Consider the following 26,973-nt stretch of genomic DNA (forward strand, 5'->3'; position numbering starts at 1 on the left):
CGGGATCCCTGCATGCGCGTGAACCATGGCCGGCAGGTGCGAAGCAGCTACATACAAGTTGTAAATAGTCTCTAGGCACCTCCTCCTGCGCAGTCCAACCTCCATACCGGCATATCAGCTACTTCATCGCCATCTCTTCGGCACACGAGGATATTTTACACGTCGCCCACAGGGCTGACCGCTCACAAACGGCTGCCCCAAGCTCCACTTGGCTGTCACCTGGGTAGCTCACAGCTATTGCAGCTACAGCAACAACTACTTTCACACAGCGTCCACGACACCGAGAGCGGTACATCCGGAATCTCTCTGCAGCCATGAACTTTGTTACATTCAATCAGGACCACAGCCACCTGGGTGTTGGTATGTCGTGTGCACACCTGTGGCGGCATCGAAACTGACGTAGTTACTCACCAGGCACCACAAATGGGTACCGCATATACACAACCGACCCGTTTAACAAGCAGTCCGAGTCGCGCGAAGGCGATGTTTCAAGCCTTGAGATGCTCTTCTCGACGTCGCTAGTTGCGCTCACATTGTCGCCCCGAGTGCTGCGGATACAAAACACAAAGGTTTGTTCCATGACAACCTGCGCTGTCCTGGCTAGGCACTGACAAGGCCAAGAGACACTCCACGATATGCGAAATGACCTTTAGGACGGCTATCCTCGCTATGCGCATGAACAGGAAGCGCCTAGTTGTCGTCCTGGAATCAGAGCTCTACATCTACGATATAAGCAACATGCAGATGCTCAAGACCGAGAAGACGTCACCGAACCCCAACGGTAAGGTGGCCCAGTCAAATGATTCACAGTCGCTAACATGTGTAGCCATATGCGCCCTCTCTGCGTCGTCAGAAAACAACTACCTCGTGTTCCCACTGCCCACCAAAGCCGCACCTGCCACCTTCCAACCACCCTCGCATGCACCGCCCAAGACTGATCACATCGCACCTACCAGTGGAGAGGTATTGATATATGATGCCACCAAGATGGAAGCAGTCAATGTAATAGAAGCGCACAACTCTCCGCTGTCGTGTATTGCGCTCAACAGCGATGGCTCCCTGCTGGCGACAGCATCGGAAAAGGGCACTATTATTCGCGTTTTCTCGATTCCAGATGCGCAGAAACTATACCAGTTCAGAAGAGGCTCCATACCAGCGAGGATATACAGTATGTCGTTCAACTCGGCCTCAACACTATTGAGCGTCTCCTCAGCAACGGAGACGGTGCATATCTTCCGTCTGGGTGCACCCAACAGCAGGAGTAATAGCGTATCTTCGGGACCTACGCGACCGGGGGGCTCTGCCCATCAGCGAAATAGTAGTCGAGCAAGCGAAGAGGCATCTGACGAATTCGGTGCTAGTACAGCAGACATGGCGCCTCCAGAACGGAAAGCAATCAACCCCACTTTTGGAAGCTTGATACGCCGCACATCCCAAACGGTCGGAAAGTCATTCGCTGCTACCGTGGGAGGATACCTGCCCAACGCAGTAGCGGAGATTTGGGAACCGTCGCGCGACTTTGCCTGGGTCAAGATACCACGCTCACCCAACAGCTCGTCGTCAGGCCCAGTAAGGAATGTTGTTGCACTTAATAACAATGGGCCTCAGATCATGGTTGTCACTAGCGAGGGCAACTACTACGTCTTCAACGTCGACCTCGAAAAGGGAGGCGAGGGCACTTTGTATAAGCAATACTCGTAAGACACATGTTTGCTTGTTCTTGGTTGACTTTTGCTAACGTCGACAGTCTTCTCGAACCGAACGAGCTTGCAGCAAGCAATTCTCAAGATCTACCAGAATAGGCTTCCCGCTTTATGGATTTTCTGATATGATTCGTGAACGTGTTCGTGGCGTCTTGCTGCATTTCCTCTGGCGTTTGGTGGTTTCGTATTATTCCCCGTAGACTGGCGTATCCTTGCCTTCGGTAGTGCCATATCTCACACTGACGTACTGGCGCATACTTTGCAGCTTTGTTGTACAGCAATACACGTATTCCTGTTTGTGCGCAACGCTTCGTACCTTTGGTGATGTCATTAAATATTCTATCTGGAAGCTGATTGAGCTATGCTGCAGCATCGTGCATGAACAGATATGGTGAGTGTGAAGTGCGGCGATCCAGCTGCAGCAGACCTGCAGCGGACGTGATTAGCGCAACCCCAGACCCCGCCCCTGCGTCATTGGCTCTCTTTTGACAGCTCCCAACTCCGCTGCCTGATCGGGAACCACACTTGAACCTTGACAACCACCATTTCTTTTAATCACCCCATACATCCACTCTCTTGGTCTTTCTCCTGCTACCACATAGATTTTACATAAATTAACCGCCTGCAACAAAGATCAACCCCCCAAAACATGGTTCAAACAAATACAACAGGCAACCCGCTCAGCGCGGGTTCGCTCGCGTTGTTCATGGCCACTTCGCTACCTAAAAGCGAGGCATCACAGCTCAAGAACGGAACAGAGGCCGTCGCACTGGCAGTCCACGCTGGCATGCTTGCCGTCGGTTTCCGTCTCATTGGACTAGGCGAAGACGAGCGCATAGGTAGGTACTCATGTCCTCTACTTTTCTGGTTACCCATCATAACTTAGATGCTCACAGAAGCGCATGCAGACGCCGAAGACCCAAAAGAACTACCTGCACAATGGAACGCTTCCTCCTCGTACGCATTTCGATATGCACACGCACAGTCAGCCATGGAGTTTCTCGTCAAGGTCAACAGATTAGGAGGCAAGGCCGTTATCTTCGCCCTGGCCGTGGGCGACGACAAGACGACACATTTCGAGCTCACCACAAAGGACTACCTCTCCGAATCACAACTACCCTTCAGCGTTCCTGAAGGAACTTCAATAGAGGATGCATCACGAAAATTGCAAGATCTCTTCATCTCACCCGGCCGGCTGAACGATCTTGGCTCGCTGCTCAAAATCTCTGTGATCCAGAAGCTGGCGCCACGTTTGAACAAGCCCGGCTATGAGGAAAGCACAATGGATCAGGAACGCACACCCACAGCAGATCGACAGGATCCCCAACGAAGTGATCCTCCTAATCCACGGCAGCCGCCAGCTGATCCTGACCCCGCGCGACCCCACCCATTCAATGATCCCCTTGCCGCTCCACAACGGTCAGGCCGACATGTGCCTGAACCCATACCCGGCTTTGACGATGAACTGGACTTGAACCGGCAGCCAGGCCGTCTTCAAGATAATCGGAATCCCATTAATATTGGTCATGACGACTTGTACCCACAGGGACTCGGGCCCAACGATCCTCTACGACCACATCTAGCTGGTGGTCTACCAAGACCAGGTGGTTTCGGTGGCGGCGGCATGCACCCTACGTTCGACGATCCGCTATTTCGTGGTCAAGGGGGACAAGGCGGCTACGATCCAATGGCTCCTCCGGGCGCGCGATACGATACGTTTGGGCCTGGAGATCCGAGAGCAGAGGATAGAGGACGAGTCCCCCGCTTTCCCGGTGGAGGAGGTGGTGGTGGTTTCGGCGGACCTGGAGGTTTCGGCGGCCGCCCACCAAATCCGTTTGGAGGCTTTGGGGACGGCGATTTCATCTAAGCAGGCCAATGTTAGCAGAATCTCAAAGAAATCGATAGGATGATGGATGTTAATGATGCGAGGAAAAGTCTGCGAGTGATGAATCTTATGACGGCATTTGGTCAGTACGGCTGATGACGCGCGTGCGGCACGGTTGGAGCTGCAGTGCCCTTGACATGACAATCTACATTGGCCGAGGCACCACGTTGGCAGATTAACCCAGCCTATGTAGCAGTATTGTACTACAATAAATCTCATCTCCTGATGCGTATGTAATTGCATGCAGGCTCTGTCATTCTTTTCTCTGTTCCTGCAAGTCCCGCCCTGCTTTGTCTACCCAGGCCGTTTGCCCAGTGCGTTGCTTGTATCCAAAAACCCCATAGCCCCCTCCCTAATACAGAAAAGCACAAGGCGCCAGACTATCAAAACCCCGCAGTCCCCTTATCTTGTCTATGGCCTTACCTTCACGATTTTCAATCGGATTCACATCGCCTACCCCGTTCTTTGTTCCTGCCTCAAGCACAGCACGGCATACAAGACAATCCACAAGACCGGCGTCGTGTTTCACCATCCCCAAAGAGTTGCATGCAAGTAGGCTGTGTACAGCACGTGTAGCGCTTGACTTTGCCTTTTTCTCTTGCAGACACATCCCATTCAAAGCTAGTTCGAAGTGGGGGGAGGGGAGGCTTAGACTTCAAGGCAGAATGGTCTTGAATTAGTTACTGGGCTATGGTTGTGTATGTGGGTGTGAGTTATCTTTAGCACTGCACTGCTTTTGCAGTAGAAAAGGTGGTTTTCTTCACATGGTATGCAGTGGAGACTTTGAAGAGGTATACACACGCCTGGGTCGATCTCACCTGCTCTGCATATAGACTGAGGATCGAATGACGCATTTTGTTGGTAGGGTCACTGGGAACTGGTGCATGTGTGTAAGGAAACTCGGAATTCTCTTCCGTATACTGATCTTGGAAGGTCGAGTGGTGCACTGGTGCACTCTGTGTATGTGTGGAGAAGGGGGGGGGGGGTTGCGATTGCGAATCTGCGACGAACGTGCTTCTTTGAGGGGAGACGAATTTGGGAACATTGGGGACAACTCACGCACGTTGGCAGCGCGAGTGCAAACGCTCGCGGTAAGAGGTAGGTGACAGGCTCCTTCTAGTCACAAAGGGGGACCGGGGGATGAACAATGGGCCGGGCGTGCGTGGGCAGAAAGGACAAGTATCGACATCCCACGTATGCACCTGGCTGACCACTCCTCCCACCTGTTGCCTTAGTCCCCTCCACTTCGCTATGCTCCTACTAAGAAAGTTACCAGTAGAATCACGCGGTGTGGCGCGCTGCTAAGCAGTCTCTTTCGCCAAGCAGCCGCCCACGAGCCTATCGCTCTTGCCCGAGTCATCCTAGTTTTTTTTTCGTGGTCTCAGCCCAGGTTGTGGTGCCTTGACAGGAGATGTGGGAGGATGGTGAATTTACCAGGCAGTTGGGTCGAACACGGCTCGCATATTCTTCAGTTCCAAAGGGTTGCCCTTTGGCAGTTGTGGCGAAACGAACCCGAAGAGCATTCGTCATATACTGCCGGTGGCTCAAGCCACCGGGCAAGAAAAGAAAAGAAACCAAGCGACTCGGTCCATGGTATTGACTACTGTTTTTTTCTGGGACCTCTAGTATCAGCGTCCTTAGTGGGTGCGTGTGAAAGTCTTGTGTTACAGCAGACCGTGCTGTTGGCAAGGGGGGACATGTGGGGGGGAGCGAGAGCAAAAAACCGCGCTTGCACGGCGCTTCTACCTAGGCGCGGAAGGGCGGGATGCAAGGCGACCGAACGACAATCCTTATCGTATCGGATTTGTGCCTTCCTGAAGGATCGGTGCAAAAATTCGTCCACCACTCCCGCGCAAGACTTTTGTTGCCTCACTTTTCTGCCGTGCAACAGCCGCATCAATGGAGTAAGCACCGTAGTTCACCTTTTTGTAGCATCTCTAGCATATTGTTCACTCTTTTTTTTGTTTTTTACCTGGCTGACAAACTCGTGTCATTGTACACGTCCCATCTTAGTTGACTAATCCGTTGATAGGCTGGATGGCGGTACACGAAGTCCAAGGAACATGCCCCCACCGGGCATCAATTAATCCGGTCAACCGCAAGTAGTACAGATATCGACAATGGTGTGTTTACCGGAAGCATACAGCCTTGCGTACCTTGGGGCGCTTGAAAGGTACGAAAATCCCGGGTGCCGGCATACCCTTCGCATGGCCTTGCCTTCCGCGAGCCGTTGTCTTGCACACGAGGAGACTCTCGCAGGCACAAACGCTTAGGAGAGGAACTTTGCCGCCATTTGCACCAACAGTAACGGCGCAATGGGCCTGCCGATTGCCTAAAAGAGCGAATATCCACTCAAGTATGCAGCCTCATTTATGCAATTATCCCTCTTTTTATACCCCTTGCAAGTGATTTTAGGGGCCGAACACAGAGCCATCGTTCATCCCGTTGGTCGCAGTGCCGATCGACAGGCGCCGGGCGCTTAATCAATGGCTACAAAGAGACAAAGTACTCCACTCTTAGTGACGATGTCTATATGCAAGGTGAAGTGTTAAGAGTTTCTGGGTCCAGGCCGTTAATATGCGCCGCGCATGAAGTTCTTTGTCGCAAATTTGCTGTTGTTTCCGTTTGGCCATGTTTCTGGATTCAGCGTATTGGGCTTGATTACCGCGACTTTGTTTTCAGCGGCCATTACCTATAGGCTAGACTAGGGAGCTGATCAACGTCCTGTGCAAACGCATTCTTACCGGACTTATGAATGTACGCCCGTCGGCACACTACTGGACCCAAGGGCTTACATGTGATAGCCGTAGACTTGCTAGACATACAGGTGGTTGCATGCCACGCAGTCGCTACCAGTACAGTGGACATTGTGTCATTGTATGTAGTTGCAGTACGCGATGTGGGCATACATTGCAGGCTGGACCTTGATGTCTTGCTTGTTATTTGTGTTTCGGGAGCTCGTATGATGACAGGTCAGGGAATCAGGGATGGTGCTTCCCCGCAAGCGAGATGAAGAGGATCTAGTTCTCTCCCCCCGGAGCGCAAAGCCCATCCTCCATCTACGCTCTGTCCGCGTTCATCCCAAAGTTGCTTGACACGATCATGCGTTTTCGCCGCGTAATGAGACCAAGCTGAAGATCTCGGGGAAACAGCCGGTTGTAGCAAGCAAGACGGTTGCGGATATGCCAATTACCGGCCCGATCTGGCCGTGCCACAACGTTGCGATCTTAGCAGAAGAAAGGGGGCCGGGGGGCACTCATGGCGCAACGCCATCAGCTTGACTTTCTTTTTGTCCGTATGATGGCCGACCTGAATGGCTCGAATGCCGACGCCATTACGTGTATTTGACGGGTTAACCGCAAAAGTGCCGAAGCTTGGTTGAAGAGGTATCAAGCGCCAAGAGCTTTTTCTGTTTGAAGACAGGCTCCGGGCTGCGAACACGCCGAGGCCGGTTATGACAGGCGATTGAGGATGCTGTCAGCGTAATTTCTGTTCAGAGTCAAACTTGGTCGTTCGGCGTTAGCAACAAAAAATCCGTTTGCCGATAGGCTGGGAATAGGACCGACTGCGCTTGAACCAGTCTTTATCGCGCCAGACTAGGCCATGCAAACACAACTGGTACATACATACTATGTACATACTACACACATGGACGTGTTTCTGGTCCGAGGAGTGCAGAGTGAGGTCGCGCAACAGCCTCGCCTGGCAAATGTGTGCAGGTCAGCTTGGAGGCAGAGGCTAGCCGTGTAGAGGATGCAGTTCGCCGCCTTCCTGTTCCATCGTGGGTGGTATTTTGCCAAGGCGCTGCACTGGCTTAGTGCGGTAAGCGTTCCCAGTTCCCGGATTTTTGGGTGGGTTTCCTGCATATTCTCAAGGTCTGTGATTCCACATGGACGCTGCTCGGCCCACGTCTGCTTCTGGAGACTGGTCCATACACGCGCTCAATCATATCATTGGCCGGGGAAGCCGACAGCCGTGTCCGCAAATAGTGGGCCAGCCCTAGGGCATTCGAACGATTGGCTCCACCGGGTTGACGTGATGGGCGTTACCCTGATAATCATCAAGCGAAACCGGGAATATACTCCATTATTCTCCGTTCTGATGCCTGGGGGACTCGCCACGCTCGACATCATCGTTATTGTCATTACCATTAGAGAAGAACACGAAACCCGCATCTCCGCGCTTTTTTTTTTAGCGCGTCGTACGGACGTAGTTAGACATGCCCATTCGCAATGTCATCGACTTTTGGCAGCGAAGACCGTAATTAGTGACCTGCCCCGTCAGTCAAAGGATCGCGCATCGCAAGGGAGGAAACCCAGCTGGCTGCTTGGCTAGCTTCGCAAGGCTCTGTTGTGGATTCCCCTACTATACGTATCGTCTCGGCACTAACAACCCCAAGCCGAAAAGTGGGTGGAACGCCTAAATTATGAGTAGCTGTGACTCTGCGCAGCTTCAACCCTGTTGCCTACGCCGGTCAACCTAATGTCAATGTACGTCGTGGTACTATAATACCTCCCTGCTATGCGAACATCTGGGCTCAGAAAAAAACACATTATATGGCCCATGGCGCAAGTGCGCGGCAGCAGAGCAGTTGCCATGCGACGTTGGTTTTAGCAGTGTTGTACGTGGCTCTAGCGAGGCGGCGTCTATCGTGGAGGCACACGCGCGGCGATGCGCTTCGCTAGTAAGGATTCAGCGGCTCGCGCGGGTGGCGGAAGCATCGCGGCTACTGCAGCCTGCTTAAACGCCGTAGCGCCGCGTACCTGGTGATTTGCGCAACACGGCGGCAGAAAAGACAACATGATGTGCAATGGCGTGCTGTTGCGTCAGACAGGTTACCAGCACCGTGTTTGCGGTGTCCCAGCAATCTGTCCGTCAATTTGTGCCAACACAATCGTGTACGGGTACCCACCTCCTATCCTTTTGAGACATTGAAAGACACGAAGCCACAACAACCTCGAATATTAAGATCGAGCTGACCACTCCGCCTTTTGGTTCATGCATGTCGGAAATCTACAGCGCCCCGTTCGCTGCCCTGTCAATAACGCAAATCGTTTACCAGGATACCGCGACTGTGCATTTGGGGGCCTAACGCCTCTATTCCTTCCCTTCCGCAGGCGTCCGCTGTGGGGAGGGCTTGCAGCGTACGAGAAGCAGGGCTTTTTGGCTGTTTCGTTCCATGACGCGAATGCAGGTACCTGCTTACCACGTTTGGCTGCCCTTTGGGAAACGCCTCTAGGTGAAACCGTGCGAGATTCCATGTCTTGAGAATAGAGACACCTGGTCAGGCCACAACCAGCACAGGTCCTTGCATTTTGACGCTAGAAATATGATAAAGGGGGGGGTAGTACAGTTGGGTCCAGCCTCATTCTTGTCCACACAGTGTTTCCAACAGCCGCGCCTTTCGTTGCAAAGACATGAGATGGTTGGTCGCTTCGCGGATTACTGGCTCCTTTGATTGCACATGGATCCTCTTACCAGCTGACCGCAGGCTTGAGATCACCGTATGATGCTGTTGGTTGTATATTGCAGGAGCTGAATGGCTACGTCAACGGCCGTGTGGTGTTGCCATCGGCAGCGCCCATCGGCCCTGGGAGGGAAAGCCGATAGCCGGCAACGACGGCTGATGTCAGGCATAGGCAGAATCAGGCTTGTGTGCACACGGTTGCCGTTGGCCTGATGTATTGCTGTCCAATGAGGCTGTGGAACCCACAACTCGTATTGATACGCGGGGAGTGCTGCGCATCAATACTTGTGGACTCTAGAGTCAATCTGGACTTCATTGCGAACATGTGCCGATGTTACAGTGGCCCATCCAGCGACCCGACTGCGACGCAATGCAGTAAAATGTCTCAGTCGAGATGGGCTTGGCTCGCAGCAGAGGAGCCAGTCCAGGTACAATCCTCCGCGGCAGGGCAGCTGGCTTCAATACTTAGGGGTGGAGAGGACAATAGCTAGCCTGGATTGGGAGGCGTCTCCATCCAGTCGAAGAATGTGTGCCGTCACTCGCATTCGAAGCACGTCACATGAGCGGCGCCGGGTATTGTTCGGGAAGCGTCACGTCGACGCCAGATGCCGCTTCTTTTGCGGTACAGTCATTCTGAATGCAAATGTAAATGCATATACTATACGGCGAGGCGGCTGTTGATCGTCTCACGCACCCATTACCCAGCGGCAGAAGAAAGAGAGGGACTGCTGGGGCCAGAGAGCACGCGCAGCTGCGTGTGTGACTCGGCCCAGAGTGGCGGGTCGGGCAGCAGGCGGCCGTTGTTGCGATGACGGGTTCGTGCAAAGCGGAAGAGAGAGTTAGACGCAGAGACGCGTTGAAACAAGGAAGACGAAACGGGGAGGTCGTTGGGGTGTGGGAGTGTGCAAAGGGCTGTGTTGCCGTGACGCAAGCGGCCTAGCGCACTCCCGGCCTGCACCCTTCCAACCTTCCAACCAGCCGACGTGGCTCGAGCCAGATAAGACGAGCCCAGACGGCCATACATTAAGCGCCCGCCGCGACGCTATCCCGCTAGTCTTGGGGCAGACGGCTAAGTTGCAGCCAGCTCTTCCAGGGATTGATATGCCGTGTGGGTCGTGAGCGATGTGAGACATGGTAAAGCGCTGCAGCACTGTACGAGCCACGGTCGCCCGCTGTCACTGCCGTCAACGCCGCCCCAGACCACACCTGCAACAAGCGGCCAGCCAGGTAATATCACTCTCCCTCGCAACCGAAGCTCCCTGCGTCTAATTCTATACGCCTGTGAGCCTCGTCGCTGTGCCACAGGTCGCAGCGTATCGTGGGCCAGTCAGATGCGGCCCGCCTGCGTCTTGCTCAACGAAGGCGCTTATTATGCACTATGCCTGCACCATTTCACAAACAGACGCATCCATGTCGTTGTGGGCTGCTGGCTATGGACCGCGGTTCGTGGCTTGCGGTAATGGTCCCCGTGTCATCCCCGCCTCAGGTGGGTTGTACAGAAAGACGTTGTGGGCAGTCCGTGCCGGGGGAGGCGTGTGGTTGCCAGGGACTGCCCTTGGTGGCGTTTCCACACCTACCCTGAACTCAGACAAATGATGCCACACTCAGCACATCTCTTGTATGGCGAATTGCCAATGTACTTGGTCGGGCTGAATGTGATCATATTGGCACTACGTGCGAGAGGGCACCATGCGCATTGAAGCCAGGCACCCTCACTATGTCACTGCAATTTGTCTACCACTCTCACGTCCTTTCGACCGTCTCGAAAACTCCAAAAATGCAAATGTCCACCCACGCCAAAAACACAAAAAAGCAATATCATCCAGACCCAAACATTAAAAACACTTGCTGCCATCTGCCATGCGAACCTCAAGAGGGATAAAGGATAGTGTTTCACAAATGTGAATTGACGATTCCCGAACTCATAACCTCCGTACGACGAGAACATCCATCACTCTTATGCCTAGAGAATTGTCAGTGACATGGACAAGTGGACTTGTTGGACTCTCCCTTACCTTGTCAAAGTGTCCTTGCGACCAAACATAGCAGAGCACTTCTCACACTGCCATGGCCTCTTCTTCTTGTGCACACACTCGTCGTGACGTATTAAGTCTGCCCTGCGTACAAACTCCTTTCCACACGCTTCGTAAGGGCACACATGGTCTTTCCTGCGAACTGCCTCGTGTATGAGCATATGCTGTGTCAGGTTGTGTTTCCTGGCAAAGCCCTTGTCAGGACAAAACTCGCACAGGTATGCAGCGTGAGCTGGATCCGTATGTCTGCGGTTACGAGTTTGTCTGCGTTGTATGGCTGTGACGGCGAGGCTGGGGCGAGCTTTTCGAGACTGTGGGCTGTGCATGCTTCCCTCTGACGGCGCTCTCTCGTAGACCACATCGTTGTAGTTGTACATGTGATTCGGTTCGCTTCGGAGCAAAACTGGTGATGGGTATGCATTCTCGTACGTATACATGCCCGTGCTGAGCCGTTCTGGTGCTACGGTGAGGGAAGGTTGCCTCGAGTTTGCAATTTCATGCACATGTCCTGGACCGTCTGTACTGAAATGAACTTGTGGGCTCCATCCCGGAGTTTCGACCTTCACTGAGCTAGGGTACGCGTGCTCTGAGCCATCATGGGAAAATGCCGACATTTCGCGTGTATATGACAGAGACGAACGTGGAGATACCTGTGCAGATGACCAGGGCAAGGGTGAGCGGGATACTGGATAGTCAAAAGCCCCCGAGTGATATGGGTTGGCAAAATCTCCCGGCGAAGAAACGTTTGCAAGTTGACCATTCCAGTTCGGTGACGGTTGAGGTGATGGAGGCAGACCATTTGGGAATGTAGGCTGAACTTCGTATAGACCGAGGCCTTGCGGGTACTTGGACCGCGACTCTCCTCGCCCTGGCGAAGGATAGGGCGATTCCATTAGGGCGCCTGTCTCTGGAGCACGGAGTTGGTAGGGCGATTTGAAGGGCGGCGTAGGTTGGTCTGGGTACAACATGATGAAGGAACAGAAAAGGAACAAAGGGAAACAATGTACAAAGTCTTTGAGGTGGGCCAAGGTAGTGAGAAGTGAAGGTGTATTGAGGGGATAGTGGAGTGCAGGAAGCTGAATGAAGAAGGTGAATGAAGGCTGAACCGAGATAAGTTATATTTGTAAGAAGCAGCAGCTGAGCAGCCTTGCCAGATCCAAGATCAGACTTCGGTTTGTATGCTCCACCAGTGTATTCTCGAAGCATGCGTTCAAACAGTGGGCTTTTGAGTGTTAGGCAGACTCCCAAATTATGCTAGGCAAGACCAGCATGAACAAAGCTCGAGCCGCCTGCGCGGCAGCGCCTGTTAGTTCATGGGGCTATGAAGGAGTGCGTGTGCAGGGGCATGCAGTCGACAGTGGCCTTGACCGGGGTGGCCAAGTGAACCACACTGTCGGGTACCTAGACCTTAGCGGGCCGAACACAAAATCCTTGCGCCGACCGGACTTTGAGGCGCAAGAGGAGAGGGCGGTTGTACCCATGCCCGTGTGCGTCCCCCATGAAACTGACCATCCTGGCCAACCTGCCCTGCGTGCATCCGCCGTTGATCGTTCGTTCGTTCATTCATTCACGGCCCCAGTGTTGTGTGACTGCGAGACCCAACACCCCTATTCTCATGCGTAATTGCTCCACGACACTTCTGGACACGAAAAAATGCAATGCTATTTGATTTTTTGCCCACCATCCTTTTTGCTGCCCATCCTGAACATGCCTACCTCTACTCCCGTGGCTGGAAGCGCCGGCCCTCACGCGGCCGATGTGCTCGCTTCGCGGCCCTCCCGGAGCTGTGACACCATCGCAGTAAGTTCTTCTACCTGGGTGGATAACTTGGCAACTAGTGTTCTCAACTGAGCATCTGATTCCGGCAACCCCGTTCGAGTCTGAGGCCGAATCGCGTGTTGAGCCCTTCCCATAGAATTGGGGAAGCTCGCCATTAGCAAGCGCGGCGAATTCACAGCCAACCGAGGGGCTCTTTTTGACGGCGCAGGTGACTGGGGACCGCTAAACGTCGTCATCTTGGCCTTACCGTTGTGAGGATTGCACAGCTTCTCAAAGGCCCAGATCACAAATACATGGGGCAGATGTGTCGCCTTGAGCATGACGATCCGGACACTCCTCAGCCGCTCAGAGGGCAAGATGAGCCGCAACGGGCGGATGACTAGCGGAATGAGATTCTGGAAGCCGGTCAGCCTTGCGACGGGGAAGCCGAGCGTGGGAGTAGCTTCGTCAAGGGCCCACATGGGTTTGCAGTGCTGCTGTGTCGAGAAAGCCTGAGCGGCAGAACAAGGCTTGCAGGCAGGGTAACAACGGCATAGCGCCCACACAATGACACTCCTCAAGCAAGTCGAGTAAAAAGTTGGTTGGACATGAATGTGTCTTCCACTCTGGTCATAGTGGCTGTGCCAATTGGCCGCTCAGCAGCCCGGCGCTTAATGCCCGCTTTTACGTCCCCATAATAGCATTACACAATGTACGTACCAGTGGAGGCAGAAAGTATGTCAGCCTATTTGAGCTTGATGCTTCAAGCACGTAGACTGAGTAACTGCGTCCATGCCCAAATTAGTAATTTTTAGAGGTCAATGGTTGGGGTGGACGAACACAAACGAGTATTCATCTCTGGCGTGGTCCAAGACCTAGCACTTGTCAGTTCTCTGTACGTAATTCATTACACAGTGCACGGGTCAGTACTATAGCTATGCTGCTCATAGTCCAGGTGAAAGACATGGTTGTGGTGAACCTGGGGTTGAACGTCAAGTGTGGCTGTATCATACCCCCCTCAAAAAACAATGGGCGGAAAAAATCAAGGAACTTCTCCATATCATACATCCTAGGAGAGTGGCTCGAAATGAAGGGGGCGCAGTTGAATGTGGATCGTGGCTTGGCGTGCATAAAACATGTATGCCAGCTTTAGGAATGGGGAATCGACGACCAACGAAAATAATAAGTACCTTGCTTAGTGAGTTACTCAAAAGCGATATCAAGCTTGTAATGAGAAGAATATTTGTCAAAGTGACAAAAATCAGCTAGTACACGGGTCAGAATACAGCAAGATGATGTTATAAATAATCCTACCATGACCGGAGGCCCAAATAACGGCGAACTGTGCACGGTTAACAGACGGTCGATGTCTATTTTTGGGAGACTGCATACATCTCTTCAGCAACATCTGCCCAGGATTGTGTTAGCTACTGCTGAATCGGTTGTGGTGGCAGTGTATCCGTTGCGCAGGTTCTGCATGGAAGTATCAACTCACCGAATCCTAGATAGCTTGATCTAACAAAGAGTCAGCGGGTACAATGACAGTATCAAAATGTCTTCGCTCACCCAAAGAATACTTTGACCAAGATCCAACACTGAGGGGGAAAGTAAGTATATTGTGGTTCAAGTGGCAAAGTCTGCAAGACTGACCATCTGTTTCGCATTGAACCTGCTATCGCGAGCTAGCAACACAAAGGTAGTCAAGAAACCTAGAGGTGATAATGAGTTAACATTCACTTTAGTTCAGTACGCCTTCTTACCTAGGTACAAGATCACCACGAGTGATAAAAACTTGACAAAGTCCTTCGTCATCTCTATGTCTGATTTAGCCGAATAAAGCAAACATTTCACAGCAAGGTGCGCCAACCTTTAAGACAAGGGATCAGAGTCCCAAAATAACGATTGAGACTCAGCAGGGAGAATATGCGTGGTACCAGGAAGAGCGCCTCCAGGCCAAGTACATCATATGCCTGATCAATTGTCGCAGCATGGCCTGTCGCTAAACCAACAACTCCTGTAGGGATTTTAGATCTTGTCTCAATCACATGGTTTGGAGATCTTACTCATCACGCAGAATACAAAGCCAACAACCACTATGCTTATATCCCACGTCCACCTATTGAGGTTAGATAGTACCATGTCGACTCAAACGGATAGGGATGTTACCAAAAGTCCGAAGCATAAAATGACGTTTGTCCGGCATCGATCCAATCTGCAAACTCATCATAAGCAAAGCTGGCAATCCACACATAGAGTAGCAGCTCAGGAACAGTGATGCGGGTATTGTCGCGCCTCACCAGTACCGCGTAGTAGAGTGCCAAAAAGGCGGCGAAGAACAATGTCTCAAAAACTTTGAGATACTGGTAGATTCGTAGGTATGAAATCAGTGTATATCCCACATGCATTTTGTACATTTATCCCTTACCAGTGGAACACGCAGACGAGAAAACGGATCAGCTTGTTTCCGGTTATATCTCCTGGGCTTCTTCTCTGAGTACAAGCTAAGGGTTTCCCAGAAGACGATGTCGCCCTTCCACAAGCCATTGATGATCTTCTGGACCGGTTTCTGTGAAAGGAACTTTTTGGCACCTACACTGGTTCAGTTCTGGACCATGTGGGAGCCAACACAAGGCTGTCAAAAACGTACCGGATACGGCGGCAAGTTCTAAAGCACTGAGATTTTCACATTGCGACACCATCGACCCGAACCGGTTCGGGGCGGAACCATTGTGGTTAAAGTAATCACCATTCGAAGTCGGTAGAAGAGGCGAGCGCTCATTTGGGCCCGCACTGCTAGCTCCGTTCTGATGATCTTGCTGGACGTCCGCTGTATCCGGACTGTTCGAGGCTGATGCAGGAGGCAATTCAACCAGCAAGTACTCTATGATTTCTGCTTCCTTCAGGTTTGTCAAAAACTGCCATGCAACAAATTCGCAAGCGTATCCGCGGGCTTCATTGACCCCCGGTTCGTCGCTGGTTTCTTCTAGTGCTGAAAAGTGTCCTTTCAAAGCCCTGACTTGGATCAGCTCTCTTTGCTACTATTGTAGTCTACGTCTCTCTTGAGTAGTATGAAGCTGCTTCGACGTACATCAGAGCGGAAATTAGGGCTGGATGATCGACTCGGTCGGAAAGGTATTGGACGAGAACCTTAACAGCGTGACCTTCCTGCGATCGACGCAGGTCTTCGAAAGCATGCGGTAACTTAATGTTGTGCTCAAAGAATCTATGGCTCCATTAGAGAACCGCGTCATTGGCACATTGCACCTCACAAACTGACTGGCATAACTCGTCTACCAAGCTCCCAAAATCTTCATTGCCGTTTATCTGGGGCATGCTTATATCACTGACTGGCCATGTCGGCGTAGGAGGTACCGAGACGTCTGTTTCTCGATGCATCGTCATAATTGGTTGGTGTTGAGTATTGCAGAGATTCGCGACGCGTGGGGTGCAGCATGCATCGCGCCGCTGTGGAGCGGACGCGGCAAGTCCCGCGTCATATTTTTCTTGGCAGCCCACCTCTCTTCCTTGGATGTTTCGTGGTCTTACAACACATGAGATTATGGCATAATTTCTTCAATACATGATTTACTCTATTTGGGATCTTGGAAAAATCTTCTGCAGGATCAAAATTCTAAAACTATTTAATCATATGGTAAACTAGTAGGCACGAAAAACCCGCGACATTCACTTCATATCCATTGATGTTCAGACTGCCAGTAGTTAGTTAGTTATACTATGTGAAACATGAATATCTCATCACCAAACAATTGATCACCAAGTAACTTTAATTCTTCAAATCATAGTGATACAGGAGACGTAAGCATCGCAAACACCATATGCCTAAAAAGCAGACTGAGCCGGGAGTGTGCGGTATATGATACCACTCCCTGCCTCAGAAGCCAACAATTCATCATAAGACCTTGATGAAATCGCCAAAGCCTGCACCAATACAGGTCCGTCAGACTTTACAATCGAAGTAACTGCAGTTCCACTACTACTCCTTTCAATACTTCCATAGGATGAAAAAGGTACCCCTTCAGACTGAAGTACACTTCACAATCATGAACGCCAGGAGCAAAAGCCCTCATGATATGTCCACACAAACGAACTACACTCTTCGCATGAGTTTAACTAGTTATCCGAGCGCCTGAGAGTAAAATTGGCGGTAATCAATATACTTTAGAAAATAGTAGCTGGAAATGAACTCTGACATGGCGCCAAGATGACTCCATACCGAGAGTCAACAGTGAACTGATTCTTTAATTTTCTGTCTTGGTATCTACACTACATCAGATCTAATTGTATTCAGATGAAAAACTGCACGAAAGTCCTAGAAGATACACTGTGCAATGCGAAAATCAGTATACACCAAAACCACACCTTCCTGCTGTACACCCGCGACCTCCCAGTTTCGCAGATATCGCCTTCCATACAACCAACGTTCCTACTATCTAAACCTAGTAGCCCACTGCCCACTGTTGCACATCGCAAGCGCAAACCTTCTCAAATAGCTAAGAGGTCCTCGCAAGGAGGCAAGGATAACAAGAAGGAAGAACAGCAAAGTGGTAAGAACACAAATACATAGAAGGAGGCATTCGTGACGGCTCCCTGGTATATAATACCTGCTTTCGTCTCATGCTCTCCATCTCTCTAGCCATCAACCCGTTTTCTTTTCTTTGACTTCCAATGCACGACCAACACCTCCCCATCAGGCCCGTGGCCTTTGTCTCTCGCATGATTCACCTCCACTTCTACGCTCGACATCTACTTCACACAGCTACCTAGCTCCAAACCAACATGTCCAAACTTTGCTTGTACCAGCATGGCGCAGATCCCGAGTACATCTAAAGGCAGGTGGGGTGATGAGACATGTTGTTACGAGCGGAGGCTATGGCCGATGAAGTGAACCGTTCAACGCTGACCATAAAAGACGCCCTGGATAGCTTTGCTAACACGCGCATTCTCTATAGGCTGCCCCTCCTTCATCCTCGACAGGCTATCTCTCGTCGTCGCAGACCTCAGCTTGACTTGTCAGCTTGATATCTTTATCAGCGACGAACTCTCATCATCGGTCAGGTATGTTGTTACGACTTGCTCCCTCCTTCATCCTTGACAGGCTACCTCTCATTGTCGCAGACCTCAGCTTGGCCTGTCAGCGTGATAGTTATCAGCGACGAACTTTCATCATCGGTCTGGCATTTGAGTACTTTTAAGGCGCCTTAGGAAAGGATGCATGGGCAGGAGGGACAGCTGGCTTTATACTCGCGTTGGGAGTCGGACAATCTGATCTGGTGATGATGAGTAGACTGCCTGGACCCTTGGTTGGGGAGTGGGTTGCTGTTCATAGTTTGGTTGCCGAATAACAATGTTCTTGCACTTCCTACTTCTTGTATCTGTGACGTACTTTGCTTCTGCTTTGACTCTTGGCGTGCTCCTTCTGCAAAGTATCTTTGGTAATGATAATGCGCTGATAGGTGGGTTGTGTTTGTTATGACAAGTCTACACTTACCCGCCGGTAACCGCTGATGCCGAGAGACACTCTGTGGCTGTTCAACAACGTCCAATTAGTCTTATCGGCAGAAGCCACTGGATACCAATCAATATAAACAAAGTCTCTTATGCGCAAACTACTGCATTATGAATCACACGGGACATTAGAGCATAGGTTGGTAAGCAATAATCGAGCTTTGATAGATGGCAACATTGTGATGTTCGGTTGCAAACATTACTGATTCAACAGAAACAAGATCTGGACGACGTAATTGTCATCTATAGGCTATCATCTACGACTTGTCAGTACGAGGGTAACCAAGCATGAATCGTGAAATGATAATGTGCATATGGCTCAGACTTGCCTTTTAAACTAGACATCAGTGACTCCAAAGCGCGCGTAGGCTGGCACCATAAATTGGGTAGCACTGGCCCGAGGAAACACGCTGGTGTCTCGCCGTTTGTTCGTTTTGTAATCATTGCGAGGGAAAGGGACGAAAAAGACAAGTGACTAACCTCATTTGCTGAGCACATGTGTGCCTTTTGTTTTGCCAGTCTCCATCTTAGCGGTACGGGCACCGAACTGAATCGCACGCTTCTTTTCGGAAGCAACTTTCTTCATACCTAACTGCCATGCTAGCAGTCGAAGTGCTCGCTTTGCGGGCTCAAGGGCCCGCATTGGATCCTCGCTATCAGCTTCTTGGGCCAGTCCAAAATCACACTTGGCAATCACTGGAAGACGGAGCACTAATGCGATGAAATCCTCATCGAGATATGGAAATCGAACTTCTTTGCCGCTGTCACTGATGACACGATCATCTCGGCCTAGGTTTCGTTTTCCCAATCGACTAAAGTCAAGTTCTAGCTCCTCAATCAGGCCAGGATAACCACGACGGGCAAAGGCCAGATCATGTCGTTGATAGCCTCCGAAGAGCTCATCGGCACCCAGGCCTGAAAGAAGAACATGCGCAGTGGTTGTGTACGGCTCGGTCTTGCCATCATTCGAGGCACAGACTACCCCACTGCCACGTGAAGCGAAATAGAGGGCGAATGATATAGAAAGGTCCATCTCGGTATTGTGAGGATGCATCAGTGTCATGACATTGAGACGATGTGCCTGCGTCTCAGAGTAGGGCACGTTGATTGCGACGAACCGCCACGTGCGACCTGGGCAGACGTCAACAAGCTCGGCATGCGATGATCTTCCAGTAATGCGATCAGGACAAAGCTCATATGGGCTGGCGCCGGGTTCGAGCTGAGAGTGAATGCGAGGGTTCTCGAAAGCAACATTGAGAAGATCAATAGGTGCGCTTGGTGGCAAGAGATTGTGGCACAAGCGTGCAAGAATGGTGCAGTCAAGGCCGCCCGAGAACAAGATTGCCACTCTGGCGTGGTTTGGTACATCCATGTCCATGCCGGCTACTGCCTCACGGACATGTTCTGTGCGAACTTGCAGAGATTGGAGTAAAGATGTCCTCAGTTGGTCTACCACACTGAAGTCTAGGGTAGCTTTGTCCGAGATGGAGCAGTTCATTAGAGGAAAGGGCAGAGTCTACGAGTGTTAGTAGAACCCACGGATAGGGCCACTTACCTACGAAAGAGACTTCAGAGTCTTGGTCTTGGTCGAAACAATGGTGGGGTATCCGTTTATCAGAAAATAATGGATATGCAGTATCTACATCCAATAAGTCGACGACGTGTATGCCGTCAGCGTCGACTTCAGCCCAAGCCTCACCAGATGCATTGTTGCAAACACTGGACAAAACAATAGTACCGTCGACAGCGTCTTTGCGAAGTAGCGATCGCCGTCCGAGGCAGTCGCGACCGTAGTAGACGCGTTTGTTTGGCGCATCATAGAAGACGAATGCATAAGGACCACGCATGGCTGAAAGCAGTTCAATGACGCTACGCGTAGAGGTTGTACTTTGGTCGGCGCATACCTCTAGAAGTCTAGCAAAGACGAGCTGGGAGTCGTTGCCATTGACAGTTTGGCCAGAGATGCTCCAGGCCTCACCATTCCAGCAGAGCACTGAATCCGTAGCTGCGTCTTTGAGAGGCTGCTGAACAATTTCCTTGCCGCGCAAAGCAAGTACTGTTGACAGAAAAGTGGCGTGCACCCATGTTGGGCCTGCTTCTTGTACAGCGCATGCAGAGTCTAACTCGATGGCGACGCGATGCTGTCCAGTGGCATCTGGCCCTCTGTGCCGGAGAAGCAGCTCGGTACTGGCAGTGGGCGTCACATGGCCGGCCCGGCTGAGGGAGAAGAAGATGCCGCACATGGCAGGGCGCTGGGGCAGGAGGTATGGTGAGGTTGCGATAGAGTTTGGGGATGCGACGCATCTGAAGGCGTTGATACCAGACGGAGGTAGTTCGGCGATTCGGCTTCTAGATGCCGGGAGACCATCCATGCGGGCAGCTCGCGGTCTTGGGCGAAGCACGTCTCGACCGCAAAGGCAGCCGACCGACTTTGACGCTGTTCGAGCTGTGTGAAGCGCTGCTGACTGTCCATGGAAGTTTGTCCGGCCACTCTGCACCTTTCTTTTCTTTCACGTTCCTTATCCGCAGTCGGTCTATGTCTCTCCCGAACCCAACTCCGCAACTCGATGCAACCCACGACATCATCACCACCAACGACCAGCTAGACAAGGTCGAGGACCAACACCATGTAGCCACCGAAGCAACCCAGGAGCCCCTCCCCCAAGGCCACGTCTCTCCGTCCAAGCACGACCATGACAGCGCAACCACGACGTGCGAGGCGGGGCAGCCTGCTGGTGCTCTGGACGAGGGGTCAGTGGCCAGCAACGAGGCCAAGGTGGACACGGTAGACGCGCAGGATAAGAAACACGCTGTATCCACAGAGACCGAGCCGGAGCCAATAGCGGCAGGCCCGCACCAAACACAGGAAAAGGCGCTCGAAGCCGCACAGCCATCCTCTGCCCACCACGTTGACGAGCCTGCGACCACCTCATACGACTTGCCCGCCGCTGGCCGCTCAACACCTCCACCCAGCGAGCTGACCGGGAAGGCTGCAGGAAAGGCCCCCATACGCTCGCCCTCACCCCCGCCCCCGCCTCCCAAGGACGACAGGTATCTTTCGACGAGTAACGTGCCCAGCCGGGCTGCATCCCCCATGTCGCAAGCACGCTCGAGTGGGGGCAATTCGGAAGATGCTGCCGCTGACGAATATGGTACAGCAAACGACGGCACTGGGGACGCCGCCGATAACTCTCAGCCAGAGATCCAGAGCATCATGGACCAGTTTCAGGGCAATGCAGCGCCGGGGGAGGACGAAATCATGTCACCGCGCCTTGAAATTGCCAATCCCCTTCTCGAATCGCCATCCTCAGCCTTCCCTCCACGCCGCTCGAGCCTCGTTCCTCCCGACAAGCCCCTTCCTATACCCATGACGGAAGATGCCGCTTCCGGAGCGCCTATACAGTCTCCACCCCCGCGAACCTCATCCTTATACCGCGTTGGCACCAACACATCTTTTCAAGAACCATCATCTCCTAGCGCACATGCTTCCAAATACAAGCCCGTGCAACCAGCCCCGGAGCCAGAGCCCGATCTGCCATTTGACTTCCACCGATTCCTTGAGCAACTACGTCACCGAACAGCAGACCCAGTGGCCAAGTTCCTGCGGTCTTTCCTTCTCGAATTTGGTAAGAAGCAATGGATGGTGCACGAGCAGGTCAAGATCATTGGCGACTTTCTTGAATTTATAGCAAAGAAGATGGCTCAGTGCGAAGTATGGCGAACCGTATCAGACGCCGAGTTTGATAACGCAAGAGAAGGCATGGAAAAGCTAGTCATGAACAGGCTATATACCCAGACCTTTTCACCCGCAATCCCACCAGCAGAGCCAACATCGCCGCGTAAAGGTGGAAGACGACATGACCCGACAAGACCCGGCAGGAGAGGTCAGCACCAAGAAGACGTGGAACGCGATGAGATCCTTGCACAGAAAGTTCGCATCTACAAGTGGGTCAAAGAAGAGCATTTAGATATCAAACCCATTGGCGAAAAAGGGAAGAAATTCCTACACCTGGCCCAACAAGAGCTACTCAAGATTAAAAGCTACCGAGCACCAAGAGACAAAATTATCTGCATTCTGAACTGCTGCAAAGTCATCTTTGGCTTTCTACGGACATCGAATTCAGACCAGTCTGCCGATGCGTTTATACCGTTGCTCATCTACACTGTGCTACAGGCCAACCCAGAGCATCTTGTCTCAAACGTACAATACATCCTCCGGTTCCGCAACCAGGAGAAGCTCGGTGGCGAAGCAGGCTACTACATCTCGTCGTTAATGGGTGCTGTACAGTTTATCGAAGGTTTAGACAAGACTTCACTAACAGTCAGCGACGAAGAATTTGAGAAGAATGTCGAAGCAGCAGTGTCGGCTATCGCTGAGCGTCATGCTGCCGAAGAAGCCGAGCCATCATCTGCTTCTACCCAGTTACACCCCAATGCCCCTACCCATAAGCGCATGCCCTCGCCACACTACCACCACATACAAGAAAAGACGACACCCTTGCGGCCCGAACTCACTCAGAGGAATTCAATGGAGGCTGAAACTGCAGGACCACGCCGCTCGACAAGCGTCAAAAACAATCAGTCCGAAGCTGAACAGCCCGAGGAAGAGAATGCAGCCGTAGCAGGCTTGTTGCGCACTATACAGCGCCCACTCAGCACAATTGGGCGCATCTTCTCCGACAGCGATACCCACCAGTCGTCTGGGCAAACCACACCATCGAAGCAGCAGCAGCAGCAACTGCCCGCGCGTTCAAGGGCAGAGGCTCCTGAACACGAACAAAATCACGACGAGAATCGGCACAGGGAGAAGGCCTCGGCCGAAGAGGCAGCGGCGAAACGCGCGTCTGCAGAGGCAGAAGAGATACGTCGGATTCAGCGGAGGGAGCACCAAGTAGTTGTTGAGACTTTAACAAATATGTTTCCACAACTGGACAAGGATGTTATTGACGATGTCGTGCGGCAGAAGGAAGGACGGTAAGTTCAAAAGCTCACAAAGTGAACTTTCGAAACAACGAGATGCATTCTTACTGACTATGATTAGGGTTGGTCTTGCAGTTGATGCATGTTTAGCGCTGGCGAATCCTTGATATAGTCACAATCCGTGGTTGAGCTTTAATAGATTACTCGGCCTCTAATGGAAATATTTCTCAATGAGACGAATGACGCAGACTAGCTCTAACCCGAGTGCCATCTCACAAGTACATATTCCTTGTAGGCTAACAGGACAGATCCATGCCTCATACCATGATTCCTTTACATGAAATACCAAACACTAGTACTAGGCTGTGAGGCCTACAGCGGGCAGGTGCCACTATCCCTCCTCAAACACCATTGTTTAAACTCCTTCTCCAGTCCAGGCATGTTCAGCCGATCAACATCCCACCCACAAGCCGTACTCTCACAATGCAGCAACAGTGAACTGAGTTGACTAAACGTCTTGCCGCACTCCTTGTCGCGGCAAAGAAAAGGGTGCAATGCGCCCTCGCTCATCCACTCACACACCTTGTGAATGTCCACCCGACCAGTCCGAATATGCGCGTGCAAATCGAGATCCATGTAGAGCGGCGAGTACCACCACATGCCCAGACAACGCATCAGAGGCGTGGCTTGACCTAGCTTGGGGCAATTGCCGGACTCGAGGTGGTTGATGAGGCTTGAGTATTTTCGCATGGGGGCGTCGCAGCCCCAGCATACCAGGTCGGCGGAGCTGTGCTTCGTCATGTGCTGCGATGTTGTTAGTTCTTCATTTCTCATAGGACCAAGTGATGCAGTGTCCTTGCTTACAATGTTAAAGTTGCCCTTGTGACAGGTATGAAAGTCACACTCTTCACATCGAAAACAGTGCGTCATGTGAAGTTCCAACTGAGCTTTTCCCGCGCACTTTTCGCCGCATTGTGGACAGGACAGTGTGAATAGACATGTCTCGTAGTGCTGGTTGAGCTTGGTCAGACTCGGCAATATGCGTTTGCATCCCTGGCATTGGAAGTGGTCGCGTCTCAGATGCTCCGTAAGTGAAGCTTGGTCTAGACCGTCAAAATTACAACCTGGTTGCAGACAGTGCTTGTGTCCTGTTAACATGTCAGTAAGATCTTCTTTGAAGGCCCTTGCAATATACGAAGCATTCGGTTGCTTACTGAGAGTCTTCACCCAGTGCTCATCGCGCTCGTCCTGGTTACGGAAGCGGCGCTGACACGTTTGGCACCACGTGTGCTTCTCGGCCGTCTGCAGATGGCGGTCCAACTCTGCACTCGTCTTGAACCCTGTGAGACAAGTCAGACAGACGAATTCATGTCCGACGCTATAGTTGTTCTCGAAATGATTCTTGAGGCCCCATTGGTCCTTGAATGCCGAGAGACATAGGTTGCAGTACGTCTCGTGACCGAGCGAGTTGTCGACATGGTTTTTGAGGCCGTTTCTGTCTTTGAACACGCGCTTGCATAGGTTGCAGTAATTTTGGTGGTTCGGCGACTGTTTGATGTGGTTCTGTAAGGCTGTTTTGTTTGGGAGTTTGAGAGAACAGACGCCACACCAGTTTTCATGCGGATCATGTGGCTTTTCCTCGGTAGTACACGTAGGAGCAGTGCTATTCTGTCCATTGTTGAGAAGTTGTTGTATAGATGCGGCTTTAGTCCGGTGTTTGGTGACAGTCAAGGGCCGGCTGACTGACGCTGTCACTGGAGCACTACGCCTCTTTACCTTCTCCCATGGTATCGAGTCATCCGCGACTTGGTTCAAGAAGGGATTCTTGCTCGGGTCTGGTGGTGTGACTCGCGTAGTAGTCGCGTTGTCGTCGGCGCTGGCGAACAGCGCATACCTATTATATCCCGGTGTCGTCATGTCTGGGTTCGCAGCAATCTGGATAACAGGCTGATGAGAGTGTAGTGATTCCCTGTCAAGTTGAGTCGTAAATTGTTGTTGTGAGTGATTGTCTCAACTGGGTATCCATGCAGCAAGCGCGCTGTCAGGTGACGCCAAACGGGCGACTGGAGCATGGAACGACATGGCACTCGATAGAAGAGCAGAGCAGTGAAAAGAGTATAGACTGCTGCTACACCATGCAAACACGTTGTTGGGGGTGTGGTCTCATGAGAGATGTCGTGGGAGAGTTTGTGGAACGATAATGACGTAAATGAACAGAGAGTGAAGGTGAAGGAAGGTGCGACGCATGAAGAGTGTATGATGCATAAGGCTGCATCAACACCACCACGACCGTGTAACGTGAGCCATGAAAACTGCTGTCACGAAAAAAACCATCGTGCTGCCAGACTAGGTGCGAGCTTCAGTTCAACTCAGTGTCCAGGAGCGGATTGGGCTCCAATTGCACACCCCTCCCCCTTTAACAAAAAGCTCAATATCTACCCCTTGTTCACTACAGAAATAGCTAATTCTGACATAAGATACGCATGGCCAGCCAGACTGTACATTGGAGAACTGGTAACCATGAGTTCACTATTTCATAAGCACTCCCGAGCTTTGTCGACAAACAGGGTCCAAAATCACACACATAAATCTCTCGCTCTCCCCGCAAAAGCTGGTGCCTGTTTGTCCCAGCATCCCACAAACTATACACCCTCGACTTTCTTAAAGCTTTGATTCAATACCATTTTTTACCTTCAATCATGAAGACCTTCATCGCGCTTTTCCTCCTTGCGTGCTTGTGTCTCGGCTGTGCGGCCATGGATATTAATACCATCTGTTTCCAATCAGATTACCGCGTTTGTCACTTTGCTAATAAGAGGTCCTACAAAAGATACGTGCATGGTGTGTTCGGAGTCTCGTCCGAGGCTCCGGATACAGCGAGGGCTATACAACCTCCAGTTGCGGGTGGGAACAGCACATTTGTTGAGTAGATCTGGTGCATGGTGAGTATCCGAAAAGATTTGTCTTTTCGGTTTATACTAATACATGGGTTTCAGGAGACGAGTTTGTGGGTTGCGAGGTTCCTTCTTTATGGGTGGATGGCTGTGGGCATGACTACACAAGGAAATGAGTCAAGGGTATCCTTCTAACACACAGGGATACAGACGTTGGGGTACCATACCCACGCTTGGCTGGTCTGACAACACATGGATGGAAATATGGATGAGAGTGCAACTTGGATCTTCGTTGCGTTTCCTTATGATGGGGGATAGTAGCATTTATGGCATTACGAAAACGGTTACACAGGTATCTCAAGGCTTTGAGAGGTCAAAATCTATAGTTCATAATCGGAATGCTGCTTATAATGATATCTCTTTATCCACTTTCATCCATATGCCTGCCTTCGTTTTCATCCATCTTGCAATGCAGTCAGCTAAAGCATGCTTGTAATACGCGAACTACCACAAGGAATTATACTTAGGGCAAAGCTTGGCTAGAATTTGTCTCATCTTCTAGTCTGACAACACGAGACCGGAGTCGTATTCTGCTATTTAAATGGTCTAATCGTCTTCCGGTATAAATACATATCTGATAGCCTTTCCAACGCAGTAATGTCATCTCGTGCCAGATCACTTACGCATGTAGTAACTTTCACATATCACCTACTAAGATCACATACGACCCTGCTATACACAGCTAGTATTGAATGACACGGAATACGTATCACTAGAAATAGATTTT

The 26,973-nt window shown here is 51.4% G+C and overlaps 7 protein-coding genes across 7 annotated transcripts; 3 read left to right on the forward strand and 4 right to left on the reverse strand.

Moving 5' to 3' along the window:
* The first annotated feature begins 73 nt into the window (after positions 1-73).
* COCSADRAFT_106245 (uncharacterized protein) lies at positions 74-2,007 on the forward strand. The gene is made up of 5 exons (XM_007696669.1): positions 74-360; positions 415-569; positions 622-781; positions 827-1,697; positions 1,748-2,007. Exons 1-5 carry the CDS (start codon positions 315-317, stop codon positions 1,800-1,802), a joined length of 1,287 nt encoding a protein of 428 aa, XP_007694859.1. The 5' UTR covers positions 74-314; the 3' UTR covers positions 1,803-2,007.
* Positions 2,008-2,230: 223 nt separating this feature from the next.
* On the forward strand, positions 2,231-3,842 carry COCSADRAFT_106248 (uncharacterized protein). Its single transcript, XM_007696670.1, has 2 exons — positions 2,231-2,542; positions 2,600-3,842. The coding sequence occupies exons 1-2, from the start codon at positions 2,353-2,355 to the stop codon at positions 3,568-3,570; spliced, it is 1,161 nt and encodes a 386-aa protein (XP_007694860.1). The 5' UTR covers positions 2,231-2,352; the 3' UTR covers positions 3,571-3,842.
* Positions 3,843-10,942: 7,100 nt separating this feature from the next.
* On the reverse strand, positions 10,943-12,321 carry COCSADRAFT_211526 (uncharacterized protein). Its single transcript, XM_007696671.1, has 2 exons — positions 11,071-12,321; positions 10,943-11,018 (listed from the first exon to the last, which is right to left on the reverse strand). The coding sequence occupies exons 1-2, from the start codon at positions 12,054-12,056 to the stop codon at positions 10,949-10,951; spliced, it is 1,056 nt and encodes a 351-aa protein (XP_007694861.1). The 5' UTR covers positions 12,057-12,321; the 3' UTR covers positions 10,943-10,948.
* A 512-nt stretch (positions 12,322-12,833) lies between these two features.
* Positions 12,834-16,242, reverse strand: COCSADRAFT_76603 (uncharacterized protein; the record flags this gene model as incomplete). The annotated part of the gene is made up of 16 exons (XM_007696672.1): positions 12,834-13,419; positions 13,687-13,721; positions 14,037-14,111; positions 14,161-14,188; positions 14,239-14,254; positions 14,342-14,361; positions 14,413-14,441; positions 14,497-14,555; positions 14,607-14,660; positions 14,714-14,860; positions 14,910-14,962; positions 15,013-15,206; positions 15,272-15,435; positions 15,494-15,858; positions 15,935-16,069; positions 16,124-16,242. The coding sequence occupies 16 exons, from the start codon at positions 16,240-16,242 to the stop codon at positions 12,834-12,836; spliced, it is 2,079 nt and encodes a 692-aa protein (XP_007694862.1).
* A 2,611-nt stretch (positions 16,243-18,853) lies between these two features.
* Positions 18,854-20,615, reverse strand: COCSADRAFT_166555 (uncharacterized protein; the record flags this gene model as incomplete). Its single annotated transcript, XM_007696673.1, has 2 exons — positions 18,854-19,888; positions 19,932-20,615. 2 exons carry the CDS (start codon positions 20,613-20,615, stop codon positions 18,854-18,856), a joined length of 1,719 nt encoding a protein of 572 aa, XP_007694863.1.
* Positions 20,616-20,782: 167 nt separating this feature from the next.
* Positions 20,783-23,540, forward strand: COCSADRAFT_131503 (uncharacterized protein). Its single transcript, XM_007696674.1, has 2 exons — positions 20,783-23,346; positions 23,414-23,540. The coding sequence occupies exons 1-2, from the start codon at positions 20,909-20,911 to the stop codon at positions 23,457-23,459; spliced, it is 2,484 nt and encodes an 827-aa protein (XP_007694864.1). The 5' UTR covers positions 20,783-20,908; the 3' UTR covers positions 23,460-23,540.
* A 124-nt stretch (positions 23,541-23,664) lies between these two features.
* Positions 23,665-25,209, reverse strand: COCSADRAFT_166557 (uncharacterized protein; the record flags this gene model as incomplete). Its single annotated transcript, XM_007696675.1, has 3 exons — positions 23,665-24,096; positions 24,157-24,440; positions 24,507-25,209. The coding sequence occupies 3 exons, from the start codon at positions 25,207-25,209 to the stop codon at positions 23,665-23,667; spliced, it is 1,419 nt and encodes a 472-aa protein (XP_007694865.1).
* Between the last annotated feature and the right edge of the window lie 1,764 nt (positions 25,210-26,973).

This window comes from Bipolaris sorokiniana, assembly GCF_000338995.1.
Source record: "Bipolaris sorokiniana ND90Pr unplaced genomic scaffold COCSAscaffold_1, whole genome shotgun sequence".
NCBI lineage: Eukaryota > Fungi > Ascomycota > Dothideomycetes > Pleosporales > Pleosporaceae > Bipolaris > Bipolaris sorokiniana.

Coding starts and splice junctions, on each gene's coding strand:
- COCSADRAFT_211526 (XM_007696671.1), bottom strand. CDS start 12,056: ATGTTGTACCCAGACCAACCTACGCCGCCCTTCAAATCGCCCTACCAA. Junction 11,019..11,070: donor CGCAAGGACACTTTGACAAG/GTAAGGGAGAGT, acceptor ACAATTCTCTAG/GCATAAGAGTGATGGATGTT.
- COCSADRAFT_106248 (XM_007696670.1), top strand. CDS start 2,353: ATGGTTCAAACAAATACAACAGGCAACCCGCTCAGCGCGGGTTCGCTC. Junction 2,543..2,599: donor AGGCGAAGACGAGCGCATAG/GTAGGTACTCAT, acceptor AGATGCTCACAG/AAGCGCATGCAGACGCCGAA.
- COCSADRAFT_131503 (XM_007696674.1), top strand. CDS start 20,909: ATGTCTCTCCCGAACCCAACTCCGCAACTCGATGCAACCCACGACATC. Junction 23,347..23,413: donor GTGCGGCAGAAGGAAGGACG/GTAAGTTCAAAA, acceptor GACTATGATTAG/GGTTGGTCTTGCAGTTGATG.
- COCSADRAFT_106245 (XM_007696669.1), top strand. CDS start 315: ATGAACTTTGTTACATTCAATCAGGACCACAGCCACCTGGGTGTTG. Junction 361..414: donor CCACAGCCACCTGGGTGTTG/GTATGTCGTGTG, acceptor GTTACTCACCAG/GCACCACAAATGGGTACCGC. Junction 782..826: donor GACGTCACCGAACCCCAACG/GTAAGGTGGCCC, acceptor TAACATGTGTAG/CCATATGCGCCCTCTCTGCG.